The sequence below is a fragment of the Rhodofomes roseus genome (assembly GCF_022264815.1).
Source record: "Rhodofomes roseus strain CIRM-BRFM 1785 chromosome Unknown C8Q71scaffold_19, whole genome shotgun sequence".
In the NCBI taxonomy this organism is placed as follows: domain Eukaryota; kingdom Fungi; phylum Basidiomycota; class Agaricomycetes; order Polyporales; family Fomitopsidaceae; genus Rhodofomes; species Rhodofomes roseus.
The window spans coordinates 428,681-450,928 of record NW_025952975.1 but is presented as its reverse complement, the minus strand read 5'-3'; the positions used below and the strand labels follow the sequence as shown (position 1 = coordinate 450,928).

Sequence of the window (22,248 nt, the reverse complement as noted above, 5' to 3'; positions counted from 1 at the left end):
TCATGTCAGTGACGGCCAAATATGTCACTTAACTACCTCGGACCCCCTGTAACAGCGTTATATAGCCCGCCTAGAGCGAGCACGACCCCGAAGACGACTTACATGCCGACCATCAATGCGGCGCTGCCAAAGCGGCCTTTCCTGGTGAATATATGCTCTTCGTGTCGTCCCCTCGCCTGCAAGGCCTCGCTACTAATCATGCCTACCAGAGTGCCCATACCTGTCGAACACGACCATAAGGATGGCGCCTCAGGTGGTGAGCGACGCAACCACCTCGGGCTTATACCCCTTCCGAGCAAGCTCCTCGCGCATCGTAACACTTGGTTCCTCAAGATGGACACCCTCCTTTCCGCGACTTCTCTTCCTCGCTGCTATGTCGTCCTTGTGCTTGGTGGTAAGCACCCTCTTTCATAGTCCGGGATGGATGTATCATTGCTAATGCCCACCCGTCGAATCGACAGCACCGACGTACAAGGAGCTCTCCCCTATATTGTTGTCTGGGCACTACGCACACTCCTTGGTCATTGTCGTTACACACGAGCCCCCCGACATCCCTAACCTCGTCATCCCTGCTCTGCGGATCCTTCATCTGTCGAAACCTCTCTCGACGGAAAACGGAGACACGTCGCGCCTGGTCAATGTTCTGCTCTGGGCAGAGCACGTCGCGTGCGATTGGCGGGAGTACGGTGGCTCAGGCATCTACCAGCTGCCCGAGAGCGACGAGGACGACACCCTACCGTCGGGCAGGCGTAGTGGACTCAACGCCTTACGCGTAGGTCGCCACTCCGCTCGTAGGCACTCCATGCCTGTGGGTGCACCCATGGCGACGAGCGTAGATGCCAAGCGGCCGTTCGACGTATTGGTCAACTTCCTTCCGAACCAGCTGCCTGACAATGTCTTGCTGCGCCATACTATCTACATCACGACCATCAGTCGGCCGTTCTTCAAGCTCAACACAACCACGCCTTCGTCCACGCGAGGCTTTTTTGGAAAAGCGAAATCTATCTTCGGTGGCTCGACCAATGCGAACCGGGAGAAGCGGTCCTGCAGGGACATGCCTCGCACGCACGTCGAAGCGCTGCTTACTCCCAGGGCCACCACTATGCGGCCTCTCATTTCCGCGGCGTCGCCGCAGATCATCCACCTCTTGCCTCCGGAGGCCGCTCAATACCCCGAGGCCAGCGCGAAGCTCGTTGACAGCATGGAGGCGTTCATCGCTTCCTTCACAAGCGCGATGTCTCTCGAGGCGGATGCGAAGAAGGCCGCGGGCGCAGTCGAGAGCGTCCAGTCGTACATCATGCATACTGTTACCTTCGGGAAGGCCCTCGACTGTGCCCTCGTGCCCCTGACGCCGAAGGAGGAGGTCACGAAGAAGGACGACAGTTGGGGCTGCGAGTGGACAGTGGCGGACGTCCTGATCTCTGGTGGGCTGGACAGCGCGCCGACCCTGTCTAACGGCGCGACGTCCCCAGGTGGTAATACTACGGCTTGGATCTCAGGACCCGAAGATATCGCCCTTGTGCCGTCTGGTCGCGCCACCGCCGCTGCGTCGCTCACCCCAGTAGCGCGCGAGGTCGCGACCAGGGCGTTGTTGTACAAGACTCCTCACGCGGTGCCGCCCGCGCCTATCCAGATATCTGTGGAGACTGCTGCCAGGACCGAACAGAAGGTCGTCGAGACAACGGAGCGCAGGCCTGCCAGTCCCAGCTCAACCTATTCCACCTCCTATGGACACGAGATCGGTATATCGCCGCCACCCTCTTTCCACGAATATGCGGACAGCGCTCATCTGCTGGGTGATCATGTAGCCCATGTAGAGACCGAGGTCGGCCATGGAGACGGAGACCATACGTCCAACGAGCCGCCGGAGATCGAGGAGGTCCCGAAGTCGCCTGGGATGCCGCCGGTTACGCAGGAGCTGCAGGAGCTGACGGAGATCGTTCTGCCCCGCCGCGTGTCGCTCAAGCGCGTGGAGTCTCTGCTCGCCGGGTTGAAGGACGTGGGCGCGTGGCGGTCCAGGAGGGCAAGTGTGGACCTCGCTTGAGGCACGCTGACCAAACGCTGCCGCCGATTGACACACGATCGGGTTTGCGGAACGAGGCGGAGCGTGGTCATGGTACAACCGGTTTCGCAGACCGATCTGATGTTTCGTTTTTTTTGCGATGTCTCGCTCTGATAATTGTTCGTGCTGACGCGTAGATCTAACACTACGAATTATGCCAATGTTTACGACTTGCTGTACGCTCGGACGGCGATGTATCAGCCAAGATGTGATGTAGAATGACGGTCACTAATCGGATTGACTTGCTGTATCATTCGCCGAATCAGGTTGTGAGTGCCTACGACGGGCCGACTGGAGGACGCAGGAAAAGAACGGGCCCTGTATCGCCTTCTACCTGCCGCAGGCCAGGACGAACGCCGTTCCACCACTCTCTAGCCGCCAGCAGATTGCGATCTTGCTGTTTCACCTGCAAGGCCAGGACGTTAAGTTCACTTCTGCTCAGTAAGGTTTCCCAGGCCCTACTCACCTTCTGTACACTGAGAACTGTGTCGGAGGCGCAGCGGACGAGAAGTGAGTCGGTCGGTCGATGATAGATAGCCGTCCCAACAGTAGTCAATTGCTCTTCTAGCACGTCAGCTGCATCAGTGACAGCAGTGACAGAATGCAATTGAAGCGTGCGACGGTTCTTGAGGGAGGTCACAACGGGTCTCTGAAAGAATGTACGCGTATCAGCGATGTACGAGGAGCCGGACATGGTGCGACGTACTTGGTGCGAGATAGCACGCGAGCGCCGAGCAATCTGCTCCGCAGTCATGCTTTCGAAGTCGATTACTGCATCTTCCAAGTTTATAAGAGGCGCTCGAGGTGTAGTAGGATCCTCTGCTTGTGGTTTCGACGTTGCCTGCAGGGCATGACAAATCTAGGTGGCAATACACTATCGTGTGATGGCCTGTATGCGCACCTTTCCGGACAGCATATCACGAAGGACAGAGACCAAGAGCCTACCGCCTACTGGAGCCAAGGTGTCACGCAGGTTCGCATAGGTAGCATCTTTGGGAACGGCCTACAGTAGAATACGTGAGTTCCTGACGGCGTTCCATGTTGTTCTACACTTACAACCTGCTCTTGTCCCCAGATAGCCCCTGCGTCAAGCCCCTTTGCGCGTTCCATCATCTCGACGATGCACACCCCCGTTTCCTTCTGCCCATCGAGGATAACATGCTGGATGGGCGCGGCTCCACGGTACGCCGGTAACAACGATGGGTGCACGTTGAGACGCCTGTTCGGCAAGAAGAGGTCGAGCACAGAGTTGGGCAAGATGCGGCCAAAAGAGGCGGTAACGATGATGTGCGAGGGAGACGGAGTGGCGCCTTGCAAGGACCATGGTGGCGGCAGCTGTACATGGATATTAGTAAGGGAGAGCGTCATTGACGAATGTGCGTACCTGCCATGTTTTCAAAACATCTTTACCCTTGCCTGATGGAATGAAGTGCACCGGCAGATCGAGTTGTTGTCCGAAAACCTTGAGAGGAGCTGCACATAGTCAGTGTTGAGGGCCCGATGCATATTGGCATTGCAGCGTAAAGCAGCTCAACGCATGTAGTGCTCGGTATAAGATGGGAAACGATGACAAGCCGGCCCATGGGCGCGATAAGCCCAGCTCGAAGAAAGAACGGAAGCGTCTTCCTGTGAGATCCTTCCGACTGCTTCTTTCCGCAGAACTGGATCACTACATCAGGATGAGTAGTATCCCCAACCTGCCGAGACGACCAGCAGCGTTACGGGATCTATTACATACCCTGGGTCGCGATGCTCATTGGCACTTCATCTGAATTGCTTGTCGGCCAGCGCCCGCCACGCCCGCCACGCCCGGCAGCAAACGCATCCATTGAAACATCAGAAGACAAGGGAGAGACTCACAGACAGCCAACTTCTCCCCTCGCCTGCCAACCCTCGTGTCCGGCGTCGTCACGATCGCCAGTTCCTGCCACACATCTGTGCATTCCGTGTTACACCCAGTCAGCGTACATTCATGGCAGAGGCGTACCCTTAGCCTTGAGCAACTCTTCAAGCACCGAGCACGAGAATTCGTCGCGTCCGAGGTACAGGATCTTGAACGGGTCGTGAGCGGGAGCTTGGCTGTACGTCCGCGCACCGACGCCATTCCACGGCACCGAAACGCGCCGCGATCTGTTCCGGTTGTTAGAGCATTTTGAGACACTATAGCAGGCCGCAGAGGGCCTTGGCAGAGCAGAGGAGATATGCGCGGCTCGCAGGTTGAGCATGAAGTCGTGGCTTACGCCTGTCCTTTGCCACCGCAGACTTGTATCCAGCAAGTCGCGTGACCTTCTGCCTCCTCATCCTCCTTGTAATAGGTACAAACAGTAGACTGTAGCATACTGCAGCACATATGACCCCCGTACTAGCAGTGTACGATGTGCAGATGATCTCCGGGGGCAGAGAACACTCGAGGAACAGAATAATTGTTATTTAATCTGTAATGTACGGTGACCTATTTTCACACTGAAGGAACTGAGAGCAAGACGGAGAGCTGAGTACAAATGGGGAGTGGGAGGGCCTTTGACGCGGGGGGTCAAGGGACGGAGGAGGATGTCGGCGAAGCGAGCGGTATTGCGAAGGCCGACTGCCCGGGGCGGACGGGAATGGGTTGAGTTTGGAGTCGGATCCGAAGCGGACACTGACTGTCTAGCCGTCGGACGACCTGCACCTGGTGAGGCAAAATGAGATTCTATCAGGATACTGCAACAATGTCCGGGTTGAGCCAATAGATAGGTAGAATGGAGTGATACAGAGGCAGACACGGGCGGAGAGAATCTGGGTCGTACACAGGTTAATCGTGCAGAATAGAGGTGCGATAGCGTATTAAACGGTGCTATGCAGTCGAGTCCATGGGCATGCGTGCGGATCCTTCCGTTCGTTTTTGCGGCCATGCGCACCGCCCCCGTCAGCCCTGCCGGCCGAGCACATCACATCACTGCCCCACGGGGCACGGCGTCCAGCGTAGATCGTCCGCCGTGTATTCCCCATTCTCCCATCCTTCCGCTGCACCCATCCACACCTCTGCCCACGCACGACCAGCCACCAAGATAACCGAAAGAGACCAATGAGAGACATTGAACGGAAAGAGCGTATGTGGCGAGTCTGACCAAGAAGGCAAGGATGTACTGACAGGGTGCGCGCCTCAGCCCATCTTGCTCGCATCCTTCTTCTTTCCTTTGCGCGGTGGTGTAACCGGCCGTCCCATATTGACACCACCATACGGGTACTTCGCCTTCTTCTCGGCCGGCTTCAGAATCTATATGTATCGCCGTGGGTACTCAGAGTGGCGCCATTGAACGAAGATAGGTATTACTCACCTGGAACGAACAAAGTAGCGTCTCGTCCACGCTCATCATCGCTCCTGCATTGTCGAACTCGCCGCAGTAGTTAGGCGCCGAGAAAAGGGTCACCAGATGCCGCTTCGCAAAGAACTCATAACCATCTTCGACGACCTGGAACAAATCGATGCCGTTAATGAAAGGGGCAACCCCACCGGACATCCTCGAGAAGTAGTAAACGTACCTGATGTGCGCGGCATATAAGATCCATATCGTGCTTCTGCAGGAATCTGGACACCACGTCGGGCCCGAATGTGAACGACACGCCTCGATCGTTCTCTGACCAACCCGTGATGTCCTTGTCTGGGTCTGACCAGAGAAGATCACACAGCAAGCCTGTGGCGAGGTGAGAGATGAAATAGAGCATAGAGCAAGCCACATACCTGTGTCCGGGACGTCCGTGGGCCTCATTACCCTCCGAATCTGCTCCATTGACTGCAGGTCGGGTGACAGACCACCATGCATTGTAAAGATCTTTTCGTCAATGATGGCGGCAATGGGCAGGCAGTTGAAGCAGTCGGTGAACGTCTTCCACAACTTGATGTTGTATCTGCGCTTGCCTAGGACGCGCGTAGGCGGTAAGCGTATGGCGCGATCAGGGACATCGTGATGACTCACATTCGTCATAGAACCCATAAATCCTGTTGATGCTGGCGCATTCGTGGTTGCCCCTCAGCACAAAGAAGTTCTCCGGGTACTTGATCTTGTACGCCAGCAACAGACAAATGGTCTCCAATGACTGCTTGCCACGATCGACGTAATCGCCCAGAAATAGATAATTCGCCTCTGGTGGGAATCCGCCGTACTCGAAGAGTCGCAGGAGGTCGTAATATTGCCCGTGGATGTCGCCTGCGCCATATGATGCGCTACACGTCAAGCGGGGTGGAAGCAAAGAAAGGCGAGAGACCTACCGCATATCTTGATGGGGGCTTCGAGCTCGAGGAGGATGGGCTGATTAATGAAGATCTCGCGGGCTTTTGTGCACAGATACTTTATTTCGTACTCTGCAAGCTGGACCGGCTTCCCCGGACGATTTCCTCGCACTGCCGGGCGGCGCTCGCCGCGTCAGACACACCAGCGCGGCCACCGCGACTCGCTCACCTTCCAAAAGCCTGTCAATGACCGAATCGAGGTCAATCTCGGTGCTGGAATCCGCCATGGCTTGACAAAGTCAGAGAGATGGTCGTGGAATCGGTCGTGAGCGTGGGCGTTCCTGGTCGTGAACGAGGGTGTTTTCGGTGTCTTTGTGAGCGGAATCTGGGGTGGATGCACGGACCACCTCTCGGAGAGAGAGTGCGCGACGATGAGGGCGGCGGTGGTCAGCCGGCTGCAACACCAGAAATGCGAAATTTGAGAGCAGGTAGGGGTAGATAACAAGTTGTCAGAAGATGGTCGTCGGGCGCGCCACCGCGCACCGGGCGGAGTGCGCGGCGGACTCTCAAACGCTGTTGTCCCATCGCCCGCGTTCTGGGCCTGAGCTGCTCCATCCTGTGCTCCTCAAGCCGCGCAAGAGCATTCATCGTCCACCGAGGCCGTGAATGGACCTGCTGCGCCCGAGAATTGTCATCGATAGCCCGCACCCCCGAATCCGGCGAAGGTTTTCTTTGCAATCACCGCTTCAGGACGGGTGAGATGCCGTAGCATGCCCGTCAATGTCCTTGTCTTCAATCAGGCATCCTTCTGATACTCTCGAGAGACGCGGATATTACATATGCGCACGATCATCGAGTCGAGTGCTACTGGACGGTGCGATGTAGTCTGGTTACGTAAGCATGTAGTGGACGCGTCTGTGCGACTGGAACGGCCACCAGTACTTGCTTACATCTGTCCTCACTCATGGGCCCGTGCAGAAACTAACGACACGGTCATCCAGGCCGGCATTGCGACCCCGAGAACCCACGAACGCGAATAGCATACTGGGCACGGTGCTTCGAGTGTGAGGGAACGACGACGACCGTCACAGCACCCCGACTTTCGGGCTGCCTCTTCACGATGTCAAGAGGCGACTATACCCGTCTCCCGCTCCATGCATTCTCAGAGACGACTGCGCGGCGACGCTCTGAGAGCGGTGGCTCTTCGCCAACGGCCCACTACCAAGACTTCCCGGACGCCCCTCCCAATCCTCCCCATAATTGGAGGCGACGATGGTTCGCCGCAAAGCACCAGCTCCTCCGGCCACGCATCGTGATGACCATGCTCAAGTTCGTCCTCCCGTGTGTGGTGCTGCTCCTCCTCGGCGGCCTGCTCGTCTGGGAGCCACACATCGAGCTCGCGTTCTACTCGCGCGACTGGATCCAGTCCGAGATCGCGCCCGTCCTCCCGCTCGCGGGCTGCTTCCGCGCCGACCGCGTGTCGCCGCAGTACAACGTCTCCGAGGCTGTCTTCGGGCTCCGGCTCACGGAGGTGCACGCGGGGCTCCCGCTGCGGCTCGGCATGGATTGCTACGACTTCGCTGGGACGATCCAGGGCCCGCGCCCCGTCGACGCGCTGGCCAGCGAGCCCCGCACCTACTACCACACGTACTGGCGCACGGACCTCGCCGCGTTCGGCCCGCGCCAGGAGTGGATGCTCAAGTCGTTCTTCGCGACGCAGGACACGGACCACGCGACGCTCGTGCTCTGGTCGAACGGCGACCTCTCGGGCAACGCGATCCTCGCGCAGTGGCGGCAGCGCTTTCCGGAGGCGTTCGAGTTGAGGGTGGTGGACTACGATGAGCTCGCGCACGGGACATCGCTGGAGGGCAGCGACCTGCTGCGTGTGAAGGACACGCGTGCGTGGATCGACGGTGACCTGGTGAGGTTGCTCGTGCTGTGGGCATTCGGAGGAGTATGGGTGGATATGGACTCGCTGCTCACTCGGGACCTCGCTCCCTTGCTAGAGCACGAGTTCGTGACACAGTGGGATTGCTATGGTGAGCCTTGCTTTCCGTTCACGATGCTCGTGACTGAGTACGGTGCAGACAAAATCTACATGCCTTTCAATGGCGCGCTCATGCGCTTCCGACAACACTCGGCTTATCTGTGCGAGGCCTTCCACATCATGGCGACGTCCCAGCCGCCCCGCAAAGGGTCGACGGACTGGGGCGCACTCCTCTACCTTAAGCTCTGGCGGCGGCTCGTAGCTGCCGGCGTCCCTCCGCCCAAGGTCCTGCCCTTCTGCTTCTCCGACGCACGTTCATGTAGGCTCGACAACCGACTGCCCGATCCCTTCACACCGGATCCGAAGAATGGACAGTGGACGATGGGGCTGGACCGCGAGGAGGGCGGCGGGCTGGATAGGGCACTGAGGCACGTCTTCTCAGTGCATCTTCACAACCAGTGGGAAAAGGCATATCCCACAGATGGCTGGGTGGAGCGATTGCTTCTTAAACGTTATGAGGAGGCTCTGATAGAGACTGAATATTGACGACCTTCGGAACGTGCTGGTTGATGGGACTAGGGACAGGGCCCATGCACGGTTGTAACTTATTGCTGTCGGTCATACTGTATGTTGCTGCTAACCCTTTCTTCTCCTGGACGCAATATACATAGGTAATTGTGGGCTATGGTTACAGGTCCGGCATCCGTCTGACAGCCTTGCCCTCATTGCGGACGTGCACACGCAACTTGTCCAACAGCTTCGAGTTCGCCCACCGCTCCGGCGGGGCCCTCTTGCCCGTCGCCCAGTAGTAGATGTCCCAGTCCGGCTCGTCCATAAGCTGTGCGACCGCAGCCCACCCCTCGTCAGCCACATAACCATCACGCGCAGCCCGCCACGCACCTTGTCGAACTCGCGCAGCTCCGCCTCATCCATCCCGCCCAGCTGGTCCTTCGCGAACGTGCTCAGCACCAGGTCGCTCTCCAGCGTGCCCCGCTTGCGCGCCTGGTACACGAGCCGCGCGCGCATCGTCTCGACCGCCTCGCCCGGTCGCGGCAGGGGTTCCGGCGGAGGTGCGTTTGCGGGCGACGTTGTCTGCGCAATGTGCTCGGGTGTGCCCGGTAGCAGCCATGGGTCGGCGAAGCGCGCCGCTGTTGTCGTAATCAACCTGTTGAACAATGTTCGACGGCATTGCGAGAGGACGGGCAGCAGATGCGCCATGGTGGTGGTGGATGAGCGGGATGGCGAAAGGCGCTCGTAGGCTTCCCATTACAAGCGCCGGCGATCGACGTCACGCGTTACTGCGCGTCTGTGGCAACCGCGTCTCGAGGCTACTGTACTTCGAGGTCACAACTACAGTTCACTCCAGACACACGCGTCTTTCGCTGCGAACGCCCTTGATTACTGCATATCACTGTGTTTTAAGCTCGGTAAGTTCCTCGACGGTGTATATATGCGTCGGAATTGTGCCCTGAGACCTCCTTTGACCAGGCTTGTAGCTCAGGATCTCGGACACGCCGCTTGTGCTGCAATTCCAGCTTCAGTATCACTCCTCGTACGTAAATGAGACACCGCGACTGCGAAGTGCACATTACGTGCGATGGTCGGACGCTGGATGAATACAATGTCGAAGTTGAGGGCAACGTCGTTGAGTGCTACGTGGCTAGTGAGGCTGGCAAGGTATGTGCTTTCAAGACTGAGTGGAAATTTAGTGTGACAACAGGTGCCATATGTAGACATTCAAAATCAAATGCAGTAATCACTCCTTGGAGCACGTATCAGTCTTGACTGCCGTAGACGGCCAGCAGTTTCCTCGACCGGAGGCCATGAGCGGAGGCCGCTTAAACAGAACGCTTCGTTGCGAGGATGGCCGCGTGGATGGGACGAGGACACTGCTGTTTGCAGAAATTCCCATCACAGGTCCGTTTTGCTCCATCGTTGTGCAAGGTATCTCCTGAACGGATGTGCAGATGATGAAAATGCTCCGAGAGAGATACCTGACGGCAAACGACCGGGCACCATAGAGGTTAAGATTACGCGTTCACGACTCAAAAGGAAGACCTCATGGGCGCCCTCCCGCAAAACAAAAGCCCAGCCTGAGAACATCGAGACCCTCCATGAGACGACGAAGAAGAGCGGGATGCATTGTGTCTCGTGAGTTTTTCATGGGCCTCAGACCTCGACCTAACCGCCAGTTAGCTTTGGAAAAACAATTCTTTGTCGTAAGCCCACGAATACTAAATATGTCACGCGCATCGATCGGTGGTCCGCACCATATGTCACATTCAAGTTCCACTATAGGCCTCACGGTGAGTTCTAGATATCTCAACACCCGGTTGTGGAATCTCATTCCATGCCAGCAATCCTCAAGGCACGCGGTATCATAGAAATGATTGAACTCAATGGGCTGGACGGTACAGCTCCCGGGGACGGCGTCTTCGCAGTACAAGAAGACCCATTGACCCCTGCAGCGCTGCCAGGCGTCGTTGACGTGTCTTTGCGTCCTAAACGACGAGATGGATCCCAGGCTCAGGCGGACATGCCGAGAAAGAGACTGCGCCGTGACAGCAACCCGCAGGCTGCAGAGCCTCCCACCGAGGACCGCTTGTCCACAACTGACGCGGAGGACGCCAAACCGCTTGTGGTCAAAGGCGAGGTCGACGATGGCGTAGAAGACGTGGATGCGCTGGAGGTGGGCCCGCCAATCTACCTCCGAGACTTTCCATGTATTGAACACGCCTGCACCTGAATAGGCTCAGATACGGGCTCTACGACAGCGGGTTGATCGAGCCAACACGATGAAAGCGCACGGTGGCCAATCTCGTGTCGTCAAGAGGGAGGTGTCTCCCATTCGGCTCGGTGGATTCAATGGCGGTGTCATAGACCTCACAGACGACTGAGGCACTTCGCCGCCGGGAGGCCTTCTTTCACTGGGCGGGTGTATTTTCTGAACTCTTCCATTGCAGTCTTGCAGATGTCAGTGCGTAATTGGGATGATTATTACATGATACCAGCTCTCTTGCAGTTCTCGTACTGTACCTCGGCAGATACTGTGATGTGGCCCTCGCTTTGTCATGCTAACAGCGGCATATGATTCTCGTGTCTGATTTCACTTACTGTACAGACACTAGTCCACAGTACAGTCCCTATTAGGGGTGCGGATGAATTAATATCGGCTTGCACTTCAGGTGATCGAACGCTCCAAATGCGACTGCGGCCTACTACTGCTGACTCCTTCAACACTTGAACTGCCACTTGACCTATAATACGGAGGTGCTCAGTGCTCTACCCATGGCTACCGTGTGCAAAATCGACATTCGCTCTTGAGATCATTGTATTGTCTTCACGCTATCCATGGTAAGTTGTAACCACGGTGTTCGACCTGGCGCTGGCAGGATACGGTACTAATACTACGTCGTGTCACGTGTGCGTGTCGACTACTAGTAGTAGTACCCACCGTGGCGCGCCGGTCTACTGCCATTACGGCTGCGTCGCCGCTGCGCATTTGTCAACTTCGCACAACTGTGCTTCTGCTCTCATTGAGTTCTTAAGCTACTAGTAAGCGCACGAAAACGTTGAGATAGGCTCAGTGAGTCTTTGATTATTCCTCGTGTTATCCATAGGTCATTTTATACGGCGGACGGTAGTAGTACAGTTGCACTGAGCACGTCCGTTGGAGGGCAACCACCGCGATACTGCTCCCGCGTTGAGCGACGTCTCATCTTCCAGTTGCATACACCAAGAACGATTTGGAGCTCTACCGTCTTGTTTCGTCATGAGGCATCGCGACATTGAGATTCGCATCACATGCGACGGCCAGGCACTCGACGATCACAACCTTCAGATCGAGGGCAATGTTGCTGAATGCTATGTGGCAAGCCAATCTGACAAGGCACGCATTTGGTTCATCGACGCTTTGTGTGCTGATGTACTAATATATTCTATCACAAGGTGTTCGAAATAATATGTAGCAATCACTCCTCGGCGCAGAGCATGGTACTCAACGTGTATGTCGACAACTACGAGTTCTCAAAGACATCCATCATGAAGCCGAAGCGCCTGAGTCGATCGATCACTTGCAAAGTTGGGAGAAATGGAATAAGGCCAATGATGTTCTCCAACATCTCCGTCACAGGTCCGTGTTCATGGCCAACTTTTGTATGAATTTATGGCTGAATAGCCTGATAGATGATGAGGACGCTGCGGAAGAAGTACCGTGGGTAGACGATCTTGGTCTCATTGAAATTTTTGTTGGCCGGGCAAAGGTTTTACACGAAGTACCTTGGAGTCCACCAGTCGGAGAACCGCACAACTTGGGTCCCGTTCATGAGTCCTTGAAGAAAGGTGGCATGCATTGTGTCTCGTACGTATGCAGCTCGTAGAATCACTGTCAGTCGTTATTTACTTCAGCTAGATTCGGCCCAACAGTCGCAAGTCCCTATCGTAGAGGGCGAGCAGTGGAGATGGATGACATCGACACCTGGTCAGCACCATATATTATTTTCAAGTTCAAGTATAGGCCCCTAGGTGAGACATTGGTATCTTGAACCGACGTGCACGTCATCTCATCTACCGCTAGCGATTCTCCAGGCAGGCATCCTACAACCGATCGTCGTTGATCCGCCGCGCGATGACAGTCCCGACAAGTTGCCTCGGTCAGAGCGCCCGTGCAAGAGGCCTCGGCTAGATGGCGTGTCGTCCACGATCATAGATCTCACTGACGATACCGAGGACATAAAGTCATCCGTACCGAAGGATGAGGATGACGACGACATGGAGGATGCCGCGGCGCTCGAGGTGCGTTACGATGTAGTATCTCCGCCTGTGTTGCGGCTCAGGTGTTATACATGGCAGGCCCAAATACAGACTTTGCGGAAGAGGCTTGATCGAAAGCGGTTACGCAAGGCACGACGGGGTCAGTCTGGTGCTGTCAAGAAGGAGGAATCTCCTACTCAGGCCTATGGCGTACCGTTTGCTGCAATATTCGCCCCATCCCAGAATTTCGCACACGCCCCCATCCCCGAATTTCGCACGCCCCCATCCCAGAATTTCGCACGCCCCCATCCCAGAATTTCCGCCCCCGCCACCCATCCCACAATTCCGGTGCCATCCATCCCACAATTCCGCGTCGGCACCCATCCCCATAATTAAATTCGCTCTCCCCATCCCACTTTTCGGTCTGGCTCTGTCGTCGAATGTGGTAAGTCGCGCTTTGAACTGCTTATGTAATCGTTGTGGCCACAGGTTCGCGAGCTCACGCGCGATGCCCTACACACGACCACCATCGCGTGTCCACCATCGCGCGCGACGCGCTACACAGGCCCGCTGTCGATGCTACACACGCCCGCTGTCGACATTGCTACACATGCCCGTCATCGCGCATGCGGCGCGCTATGCACGACCGACATCGCGTGTGCGATGCGCGATGCGCTACACACGCGACTCGAAGCGCCCAAATGTGTCGAGTGCATCTCTCTGTGCTCGACTATTCTGTTCATCCTACCTCCTCTACCTCGGCTTGCGTCGTGCGAGCTCGCGCGTGATGCCTCTCCTGCACTCAACACGTCCAGCTTGCGCAATTGTGCTCCCTGTATCAATCTCTGCTCGTTTGCAACTATTTGTAAACCCGACTAGTAAGGTCCTTCGCGTGCCCGCAACCCAGTTCGTGGCCTGAGCGAGTAGGGCGTCTTTGTACTCCGACACTCAACCTCAGGCTCCGAATCATCAATGTCCCCCTCCAATCCCTCCGCATATTCCTGCATCGCCTCCTCATGCGAGATCTTCTTGTCCTTGTAGTTCCTCCAAGACGTCGCGAGTCGAGTGCTCGTGACAAAGGCAAATCCACTTTGCGCGAAAGGAGCAATATTGTCCTCGGGCCGATCTCCGAGCAGGCTTGTGCCATGGTAATGGCGGGGCTGCCAGACGATGAGTGTGTTAGCAGCCTGCTCGATCTTGATACCATACGATGCCAGGTAGAAGTTTCCACCAGTCTTCGCCCTCCTGCCCGTCGTCCAGGAATAGGCATATTTATGGGGTGCGTGTTCATGGTGGATATACCTGCAGCTGAGTTAGAACTACAAATCAGAGCATCAATGTGAAGCTTGCCTCGCATAGTTCACACCTGCTACGCCTGCAGGCGGCGCAAGTTTTGCGCCATGGAAGGTGAACGTTTTCCCACCCTTCTTCACGTAATAGTCACCGCAGCCCTCGTCATCGACAGGTATTGCACCACGTGCGTCCATGCGAGGAAAGCCATGCTTAGCGATGTACTCCTCGTAGTCCTCCAGCACTTCGTTGGGAAGGTTTGCCCTCATCAGCTGGTAGAAGAGGCTGAACGAGGAGGATACCGCCATGTGGTGGCTGCGCACAAATTCCTCCGACAGCTTCTTGGCCTCTATGTTCCGGGAATAGTCGAAAGCGGGTGAAGAGCGAGAACCCGCAGAATAGCCCACAAGCACAAGCTTGCCCGGATCATCTAACTGTGGAGGCCATCAGTACTGTATAGGCTAGAGAACAGCAAGTTACGCACCCGAGCACCTTTCTTCATGCTGCAGTCAAGAACCACAGTATTGTCGGTGCCAGCCAGTACCTCCGCATCGCTGCAGAGGTTCCGCCTGACAATGAGAACAATCTCGCCCGTTTCCTCGTCGCGGACAATAACATCCTTGTCTTTCGGAACGATGAGCTTCAGCATGTCTGGGTCCACGCAGAGCATTGCGCACAGGGCTGCCTGGGTCTATAACTGGTGTGAAGTGCAGCTAGACTTCTAAAATCTTTACTCACATCACGTTTGTCATGCAGATTGCGTGTTAAGACCCAGTCTGACCAGCCTGCCTTGGACACCTCTGTCTCGCAGGCCAAGAAGCCTTTGGGAGGATAGGCAACCTCGTCCGGGAGCTCTCGGAGGGAGTACAGAGTTGCACAGGCTTCAAGCGCAGCCAGTCTGTCCTCGTTGCTTCCCTGCATGAGCCCCACATCTGCAATAAACCTCCGCTTTGCTTTCCTGTTCAGCTCAACCTCCCGCTTCCGCTGCTCCAGCGCTGCACAGAGTGCGTCGGGCAGGCGGCCTTGCAGTCGTGAGCAGTGGCTGATGAACTCCGTAACTGGAGAACGGCCAAGGTCTATATTGGTGCCAGCGGTTTCATTGGAGAGGAAAGTGAAAAGCTCAGCGAAATATCCAGGATCGGCAGACTGGTTGAGGAGGGGGAGGCCTCGCGACAGAGCAAAGGATTGGCAAAAAGCGAGAAAATCAGCATCACGGGCTTCAGTTGCTGTGGCTGTTGCCGTTTTGCAGGCGGGCCTTGTCTTTCCATGTCCCATGTGAGCGTCGTTTGCCGCGAATTGCGTGTAGGGAAGGTGCGTCAGGGTCGTGTGCGAAGCCGCAGAGCTCTCGAGGCTGCGGCGCGAAAAAGGCGCCGGAAACTTCCGGCGGCGGGCGCTTATCTTGCGCAGCCCGCGCGGGCGGTCTGCGCGAGCCTTGCCACCACCCCAACACCACCCACCACACCTACCGCGAGCACCTGCCGCCGCTGCAAGCACCCGCCGCCGCCACTACCACCGGTCACCGTCACCGTCCGCCGCCGCCATGCGCACGGGTGCGTGCCACGTCACCGACTGCGCGCAGGGTGCGCGCCACGTCACCGACTGCGCGCGCGGCTCACGACCTACCCCACCTGCCGCCGGGCTGGCTCTCCCACTCGGGAAACAGCAGCTACCCCTGCAAGTGGTACCTGCCACTGCGGCGTGCAGGGGCTGCAGCTGAAGGTACGCGCCACGCCACTTGAACTGCGCGCGCCGGACTGACCTCGCTCGCGACCCAGCACCCGCCGCCGCCGCCGCCAGCGCACACCCCGCGGCACGTAGCCGCCGCCGCCATACGCAGGGGCGCACGGTGTCGCGCCGCGTCACCGTCTGCGCGCGCGTCCGGATGCGCGCCACGTCACCGACTGCGCGCGTGTCTCGATCGAGACCCAGCACCCCACCCCACCCCCCCCCCTTCCGCCGCCAACAAACACCCCACCGTGTCGCGCCGCGCCACTGGCTGTGCGCGCGGCTGGGTGCGCGCCACGTCACCAACCGCGCGCGTCTTGCTCGCGTCCCAGCACCCCCACCACCGCCGGCACGCGCCCCGCCGCCGCCCCGCCGCCGCCAGCACGCACCCCGCCGCCTGCAGGTACCCGCCGCCGCCACACGCGTGGGCCCGCGGTGTCGCGCCGCGCCAGTTAGTGCGCGCGGCTGGGTGCGCGCCGCACCATCAACGGCGCGCGCGTCTCGCTCGCGACCCAACACCCCCGCCGCCGCCAGCACGTGCCCCGCCGCCGCCAGCACGCACCCCGCCGCCTGCAGGTACCCGCTGCCGCCACACGCGTGGGCCCGCGGTGTCGCGCCGCGCCAGTTAGTGCGCGCGGCTGGGTGCGCGCCGCGCCATCAACGGCGCGCGCGTCTCGCTCGCGACCCAGCACCCCCGCCGCCGCCGGCACGCACCCCGCCGCCGCCAGCACGCACCCCGCTGCCTGCAGGTACCCGTCGCGGCCGCGCGCGGGGGTCCGCGGTGTCGCGCCGCGCCACCTTCGGTGCGCGCAGCCAGGTGCGCGCCACGTCACCAACGGCGCGCGCGCGGTTGGCCTCGTTTGCGACGCAGCACCCACCGCCGCCAGCACACGCCCCGCGCCACGCGGGGCCCACCGTGTTGCGCCTCGCCACCGTCGATGTGCGCGACATCATCAACGGCGCGCGCGTCTTGCTCGCGACCCAGCACCCGCCATCGCTGCCAGCACGCGCCGCGCTGCTGCCGCTGCCAGCAAACCGCGCTGCAAGTACCCGCTGCTGCTGCACGCGGGGGCCCGCCGCGTTGTGCTGCGCCACCGTCTGTGTGCGCGGCCGGGCGCGCCACGTCGCCGAGTGCAGGGGCTGGCCGCCAATTGCCTGTGCAGGCTCTTCCTGCACAACCACCTTCTGCGGGCCTGGTGCTGCAGAGCAGCAGCTGAGGACAGTGGCTTGGCCCAGCCGGTCACCGCTCCCGCTGTTTGCTCTTGTGGCTGCTGGGCTCGCTCGCCAATCGTCTCTCACTCTTGCCCGCATTCCTGATCTCACCCCCGCCCTTGCTGCAGAGCAGACAGCTGAGGACAGTGGCTTGGCCCAGCCAGTCACCGCTCCCGCTGTTTGCTTTCGTGGCTGCTGGGCTCGCTCGCCAATCGTCTCTCACTCTTGCCCGCATTCCTGCTCTCACCCTCGCCATTGCTCTCGCCCCCCTCGCCATTGCTCTCGCCCCCCTCGCCATTGCTCTCGCCCTCGCCCTTGCTCTTGCCCTCGCCCCTGCTCTCGTCCTCGCCCCCATTGTTCTCACCCTCGCCCCTGCCATTGCCCTCGCCCTCACTCTCGCCCCCGCCCTCATTGTTCTCGCCCTCGCCATTGCCCTCGCCCTCGCCCTCGCCCTCGCCCTCGCCCTCGCCCTCACTCTCACTCTCACCCTCGCCCTCGCCATTGCCCTCGCCCCCATTGCTCTCATCCTTGCTATTGCTCTTGTCCTCGCTGCTGTTGCTCTCGTTCTCGCTGTGGCTTTTGTCGTCGCTGTTGCTCTCGCCTGCCCTTGAACCCTTTTGCTGGCTCTTTTTCTTCAATTTTCTTTTCTGCTGGCCTTATTGATAGATTCAATATTGAGGAGTCTGGTAGTTGTACATGTAGTACTGAATCTGAGTGCCTGATGCATGGGGTTCGCCAGCTTACATGCTGTGTCAATAGTCCAAAACAAATGTAAACAATGGGTTTCGCCTCTGTGGCCTGCGAGTAATCTCTTGCACTCAGTCCTGCTTGATGTCTCTGATTCCCTCCCTCCCTCCATGCTTGGCTGAAGACCAGGAGAGCTGGTCGGGTGGTCTATTCGCTGCACACACCCAAATAACGAACCTATGCGACCATGTCTCGAGGCTGCTGCTTCAGGAAGAAGGCGATCGGGTGCGACTAAGCATCTGCAAGGACACTCTCGAGCGACAAGTAATTCCGCTGATCAAGGAGATGGCGCCAGAGCTTCGGAGGGGAGGTGCATGGAGCTGGGTCAAGACTACTTGTGCAGAGGTCGGGAGAATGAAATCGGGCCTCCAGCTAGCCATCGATGCAGATACTGAGCGGTAAAGCTTTCTGCTTTAATCTGCAGTGTTTCAAGTACCCATATGTCATTCAGGGAGCACCGCAGTGTCACTGTGGTCAACCCTATCGCCATTGAGCGATCCAGCGGACCGGGGCGCCCGCGGAAAGTGATCAGCAAGTCCTGGCTCGAAGAGACCTTTGCTCCATATCGGAGCATAACCATCCAGCAAGCTGCTGCAGCTCTTGGTGTAAACCGATCGACAGTTACCCGCTACATGAAGAGCTATGGCATTGACTACTCTTATGCAGCACTTGGCGACGAGGAGATAGACCAACTCGTTCGCTCATTCAAACTCGAGCGACCAAATGCAGGTATCCGGCATGTCCACTCCTTCTTCCGTGCCAATTGGCTGAGGGTCCAGAGGTCCCGGATAATCGATTCGTTGCACCGAGTTGATGCAATCGGTGCTGCACTGCGCCGGAACAAAGCAGTAGAGCGCCGGGTTTACTCTGTTCCACGTCCAAACCACCTATGGCATATCGATGGTCACCACAAGTTAATTTGCTGGGGTATGGTCCTGCATGGTGGGATTGATGGTCACGATGATGCTGTGCGATTTCTTGTCTTCTTTGTTTGCCAGGTCTTTGACGCCAAATGCTGCAGGTCGTGTGGATGAGAGCATCAAATAACAACCGGCCAGCAACAGTTCTGCGGGGCTTTGTGCGAGCTGTCAAGATCTTTGGTCTGCCACTCCGGGCCCGGGGTGACCGGGGAGGGGAGAACATCTTAGTCTCAGCATATATGATCCTGCTGCGGGGCCCAAATCGAGCCTCGTTTATGTTTGGCTCGTGAGTACAGCTTCTAGACTGATTAGGCAAGTTGCTGAGTTCTTATCCAGCTCAACGCGCAACCAGAAGATCGAGCGAGTCTGGGTCGATGTTGGGGAAGGCTTCGTCAGGCGATGGCGAGTTTTTTTCACCCGGCTTGAGGGCCTTCATGGCCTTGTCGCTAGCAATCCAACACACCTATGGCTCTTGCAAGAGCTTTTCCTCGGCGACATCAATCGTGATGCCGACGACTGGACTCGCCACTGGAACATGCACAAGCTATCGGGAAAGCATCGGAACCAAACACCTTCAGTGAGTCGCTTCGCAAGCCTGCAGTTCAAGGAGGAGTCTTACATATTCTTGTAGGACATTCGGCACTTGGCACGTGTGACTGTCGGGATATACGATGATGACTATGCCACTGTCCACCCAGACCTCCTTTCGGAGCATTACGGTGTTGCAGGAGCTCCAAAGTTGAGGAGACGGAGCCAGACTGGAGCAGGGCATTCCGAAGATACAGACGACGAAGATGAGCCGATGGAGGACGAGTCAGATGGGGAAGCCGAGCAGGAAGAGCCCAGGGAGGAAGTGGATGTGGGCAAAGCATGGCTCGGGACCTCAGCTGGTGAGCTTTTTATCTGCAGTTAAGGAAACAGTGATACCCACAAGAGCAATCATACAGGCGAGGTGCCTGAAAGTGGCACTGGTTCCGACAGCGAGGACGAGGATGATGACGAGGATGACGACTTAGTCGCCCAAATCATCGCTAGCCAAGAATCAAATATCCGCCATGCTGCTGTCAAGGTTGCCCGGCACTCCAACCCATTTGAGTCACAAGAGGACGAGGATGCCTTCTGGGCAATCTTGGAACAGGTCTCCAACACTGGCTTCCTACCGCCCCACATGAACATTCGGAGCGATGATTGGGAAGACATCGGCTACCCGACATACGAAAACCTCGTCGTCGGGAGGAGAAAAGCACCACTGCGGGTTGAGCTACCACACGAGTTGTGGTTGCCGCGGGCTGAGAAGTGGTGCAGGGCTGTTTCAGTTCTTACGCGGATTCTTAGCCAGGGAGACTCTGGATCAGAGAGTAGCACATCGGGCGAAGCGCCGTCAGATTATAGTATGGGTACCGAGTCTGATAGCTGACCTGGTACAAATGCAGATGCAGCCAACTTGTTACTGTACATACACTCCTAGTGTGGCCCATCAGCAAATCCGTCAGTTTGTCTAAAGCCTTCTAATACTGTCTAAAACACCTAAATACAGACAATTAGGCAAATCAGACACTTCAGACGTGAGCAGTTGGATTAGTAGATTCCTCTCTAATACAAGACACCTCTAGACACCTTTAGGCTAGTTAGACTGCTCAGACTTCAAGTGCATTCAAGGCATGCTAGACACAATGAGACACAACGAGACACAACGAGACCCAATAGTACGTCAACAATGAAATATATTCAGATATCGAGTATGAATTCTACTACATTGTTCATAGACGGTACGGGCCCTGTTGTGAAGGTGCTGGCACTGGGCCGAGTCTCCTGTAAAGCGGTGCCGGGCCCATCCGCGCAGCTTGCGCGGTGGCTAGGTGTTCGTTGCGCGTAGGTCGTCTGATCGCGGTTTTGACGAATGCCTCGGCGCGCGGGGCTCGCCACTGCACAGAGCGCGCGGATGGTCGAGCTCGGGCCTTGGGCTAGTAATGGCAGGGCAGCTACTGGTACCATGTGCGCAGTTTCGCACAGCTCGTCTTGAGGGCCGTCCGCGGGGCAGTTGCCGTGAACGTTCAGGTGGACGGCGGAGCGCGAGGGAGACGGCGGCAGCGGAGGATGACTACGTTCGGGAGGAAACTTCGCATCGAGCGGACGCGACGGCAGAGCCGCGACACGCACAAGCGAGGGCGGGTGCAAGCGTGCAGGAGACGGCGGTCGGCGGGAGCGCTCAGACGGAGAGGGAAAGTCGAACGACAGCGACCTGGGCGTGGCGGTCAGAACCACACAACGCACGAGTGAGGGCGGGTGCGAGGACGTACGAGATGGCAGATGACGGGCACATTTGGACGGGATAGGTACGTCGAGCAAGGGTGAGTGAGCAAAACGAGAGGGTGAGAGAGAGGAAGACAGTGAAGAGTCGAGGCACTCACCGCAGTCGTTCTGACTCCCCTCTACCGATCCCCCTGCTCGTCCCTTCGCGGTGGGTCAGTGCCGGTTGACTGGCTGAAGCGTCCTGCAAGGCGGTCTTGCAGGCGCATGACGCGCGGTTCGTGAGCGCGGCGCGCGGGTCGTCGTCTGCGTTTGCTCTTGCGCGCGTCGAGTCGGCCGGTGCGTCGGGCTTGCGGGTGCGCTGGACCTCGGCCGTCCGTGTCGGGTGAGTGAGGCAGCCCACAAAGACGACGTTTCTGAGGGGCGGAAGGCGGTCGTCGCGGCGGGGAGGAACGGAGTCCAGACAGCAATGCAGTCGTGACGTGGCAATGGGAGGTTTAGGGCAGGCTTCCACCGGAGTTTGCCACCGGTCGGCGGTACTTACTTACCTGCGCGCGCACACTAAGTCCGCTTGCCCTTGGCCTGCCCTCACTCACCACTTGCTCACCGGTGCGCTCACCACCCGCCCCTGTCTCCACCACGAGCTCTCACATTGAGTTCGCTCCAGTCGAGCGTGCCTGGATGCCCGTGGGAATCGCATCTGAGCGTGTTGAGTGCGCTCGATTCTTGCGTCGACCTCGACCTCCCCTGTTGAGCAGGCAGCTCCACGCAGTGGTGCGCCCTCACAACTTACCTGCAAGGTTGCTGATGCTTGATACACACGCAAGTACTTCGACTGAAGGTACTGGGGATTGAGCTACGCTACTGGGGTCCTTATATACATGAGGAGACCGCTTATCTAAGCTACTGTATAGTACGTTCCCACGACATACAAGGTAAGTGGCGTAGCCATGTGATAACACACAAATGACATCATAGATGACATCACGGACCCGGAGCTTCCCATAGAACCGGTCCGGCCTGTGATTGAACCCGGCAGCCCGGTAGGCGCCTTCCTAGTTCAACACTCCCCCTCGCTTAGTGCGTTGTAGAC

The 22,248-nt window shown here is 57.9% G+C and overlaps 9 protein-coding genes across 9 annotated transcripts; 5 read left to right on the top strand and 4 right to left on the bottom strand.

Annotated features, from left to right (window-relative positions):
• Positions 1-2,192, top strand: C8Q71DRAFT_195295 (uncharacterized protein). The gene is made up of 3 exons (XM_047916901.1): positions 1-144; positions 210-394; positions 462-2,192. Exons 2-3 carry the CDS (start codon positions 334-336, stop codon positions 2,042-2,044), a joined length of 1,644 nt encoding a protein of 547 aa, XP_047776010.1. The 5' UTR covers positions 1-144; positions 210-333; the 3' UTR covers positions 2,045-2,192.
• Positions 2,193-2,339: 147 nt separating this feature from the next.
• C8Q71DRAFT_713169 (Formyltransferase) lies at positions 2,340-4,287 on the bottom strand (the record flags this gene model as incomplete). Its single annotated transcript, XM_047920900.1, has 8 exons — positions 2,340-2,468; positions 2,529-2,711; positions 2,769-2,903; positions 2,964-3,065; positions 3,119-3,397; positions 3,447-3,535; positions 3,923-3,997; positions 4,050-4,287. 8 exons carry the CDS (start codon positions 4,285-4,287, stop codon positions 2,340-2,342), a joined length of 1,230 nt encoding a protein of 409 aa, XP_047776009.1.
• Positions 4,288-4,731: 444 nt separating this feature from the next.
• Positions 4,732-6,894, bottom strand: C8Q71DRAFT_774746 (protein phosphatase type 1). The gene is made up of 7 exons (XM_047924550.1): positions 6,502-6,894; positions 6,312-6,443; positions 6,019-6,249; positions 5,784-5,960; positions 5,585-5,736; positions 5,380-5,514; positions 4,732-5,318 (listed from the first exon to the last, which is right to left on the bottom strand). Exons 1-7 carry the CDS (start codon positions 6,557-6,559, stop codon positions 5,205-5,207), a joined length of 999 nt encoding a protein of 332 aa, XP_047776008.1. The 5' UTR covers positions 6,560-6,894; the 3' UTR covers positions 4,732-5,204.
• A 1-nt stretch (position 6,895) lies between these two features.
• Positions 6,896-8,901, top strand: C8Q71DRAFT_814342 (glycosyltransferase family 32 protein). Its single transcript, XM_047926087.1, has 2 exons — positions 6,896-8,311; positions 8,360-8,901. Exons 1-2 carry the CDS (start codon positions 7,393-7,395, stop codon positions 8,803-8,805), a joined length of 1,365 nt encoding a protein of 454 aa, XP_047776007.1. The 5' UTR covers positions 6,896-7,392; the 3' UTR covers positions 8,806-8,901.
• On the bottom strand, positions 8,902-9,494 carry C8Q71DRAFT_774743 (Flavinator of succinate dehydrogenase-domain-containing protein). Its single transcript, XM_047924549.1, has 2 exons — positions 9,160-9,494; positions 8,902-9,097 (listed from the first exon to the last, which is right to left on the bottom strand). Exons 1-2 carry the CDS (start codon positions 9,475-9,477, stop codon positions 8,948-8,950), a joined length of 468 nt encoding a protein of 155 aa, XP_047776006.1. The 5' UTR covers positions 9,478-9,494; the 3' UTR covers positions 8,902-8,947.
• C8Q71DRAFT_774740 (uncharacterized protein) lies at positions 9,495-11,443 on the top strand. The gene is made up of 7 exons (XM_047924548.1): positions 9,495-9,686; positions 9,748-9,936; positions 9,993-10,176; positions 10,227-10,410; positions 10,456-10,565; positions 10,617-10,948; positions 11,010-11,443. Exons 2-7 carry the CDS (start codon positions 9,820-9,822, stop codon positions 11,154-11,156), a joined length of 1,074 nt encoding a protein of 357 aa, XP_047776005.1. The 5' UTR covers positions 9,495-9,686; positions 9,748-9,819; the 3' UTR covers positions 11,157-11,443.
• Positions 11,444-11,746: 303 nt separating this feature from the next.
• On the top strand, positions 11,747-13,407 carry C8Q71DRAFT_909694 (uncharacterized protein; the record flags this gene model as incomplete). The annotated part of the gene is made up of 7 exons (XM_047929058.1): positions 11,747-11,845; positions 11,904-12,148; positions 12,208-12,391; positions 12,445-12,619; positions 12,671-12,783; positions 12,836-13,053; positions 13,111-13,407. Exons 2-7 carry the CDS (start codon positions 12,032-12,034, stop codon positions 13,405-13,407), a joined length of 1,104 nt encoding a protein of 367 aa, XP_047776004.1. The 5' UTR covers positions 11,747-11,845; positions 11,904-12,031.
• Positions 13,408-13,420: 13 nt separating this feature from the next.
• Positions 13,421-17,965, bottom strand: C8Q71DRAFT_909693 (uncharacterized protein; the record flags this gene model as incomplete). Its single annotated transcript, XM_047929057.1, has 9 exons — positions 13,421-14,171; positions 14,221-14,256; positions 14,314-14,330; positions 14,378-14,735; positions 14,786-14,992; positions 15,040-15,447; positions 16,762-17,225; positions 17,462-17,893; positions 17,944-17,965. 9 exons carry the CDS (start codon positions 17,963-17,965, stop codon positions 13,887-13,889), a joined length of 2,229 nt encoding a protein of 742 aa, XP_047776003.1. The 3' UTR covers positions 13,421-13,886.
• Positions 17,966-19,180: 1,215 nt separating this feature from the next.
• On the top strand, positions 19,181-20,322 carry C8Q71DRAFT_725881 (uncharacterized protein; the record flags this gene model as incomplete). Its single annotated transcript, XM_047921728.1, has 4 exons — positions 19,181-19,191; positions 19,242-19,482; positions 19,537-19,795; positions 19,853-20,322. 4 exons carry the CDS (start codon positions 19,181-19,183, stop codon positions 20,320-20,322), a joined length of 981 nt encoding a protein of 326 aa, XP_047776002.1.
• Positions 20,323-22,248: the final 1,926 nt, after the last annotated feature.

What these genes read in the sequence shown, in the direction of transcription:
- C8Q71DRAFT_774746 (XM_047924550.1), bottom strand. Translation starts at nt 6,559, where the DNA reads ATGGCGGATTCCAGCACCGAGATTGACCTCGATTCGGTCATTGACAGG. An exon ending in AGCCCCCATCAAGATATGCG is followed by an intron (nt 6,250 to 6,311) that starts GTAGGTCTCTCG and finishes CATATGGCGCAG; the next exon opens with GCGACATCCACGGGCAATAT. An exon ending in CGCTACTTTGTTCGTTCCAG is followed by an intron (nt 5,319 to 5,379) that starts GTGAGTAATACC and finishes CGATACATATAG; the next exon opens with ATTCTGAAGCCGGCCGAGAA.
- C8Q71DRAFT_814342 (XM_047926087.1), top strand. Translation starts at nt 7,393, where the DNA reads ATGTCAAGAGGCGACTATACCCGTCTCCCGCTCCATGCATTCTCAGAG. An exon ending in GACACAGTGGGATTGCTATG is followed by an intron (nt 8,312 to 8,359) that starts GTGAGCCTTGCT and finishes AGTACGGTGCAG; the next exon opens with ACAAAATCTACATGCCTTTC.
- C8Q71DRAFT_195295 (XM_047916901.1), top strand. Translation starts at nt 334, where the DNA reads ATGGACACCCTCCTTTCCGCGACTTCTCTTCCTCGCTGCTATGTCGTC. An exon ending in TGTCGTCCTTGTGCTTGGTG is followed by an intron (nt 395 to 461) that starts GTAAGCACCCTC and finishes TCGAATCGACAG; the next exon opens with CACCGACGTACAAGGAGCTC.
- C8Q71DRAFT_774740 (XM_047924548.1), top strand. Translation starts at nt 9,820, where the DNA reads ATGAGACACCGCGACTGCGAAGTGCACATTACGTGCGATGGTCGGACG. An exon ending in TGGCTAGTGAGGCTGGCAAG is followed by an intron (nt 9,937 to 9,992) that starts GTATGTGCTTTC and finishes TGCCATATGTAG; the next exon opens with ACATTCAAAATCAAATGCAG. An exon ending in TGCAGAAATTCCCATCACAG is followed by an intron (nt 10,177 to 10,226) that starts GTCCGTTTTGCT and finishes ACGGATGTGCAG; the next exon opens with ATGATGAAAATGCTCCGAGA.
- C8Q71DRAFT_774743 (XM_047924549.1), bottom strand. Translation starts at nt 9,477, where the DNA reads ATGGCGCATCTGCTGCCCGTCCTCTCGCAATGCCGTCGAACATTGTTC. An exon ending in AGCTGCGCGAGTTCGACAAG is followed by an intron (nt 9,098 to 9,159) that starts GTGCGTGGCGGG and finishes GCGGTCGCACAG; the next exon opens with CTTATGGACGAGCCGGACTG.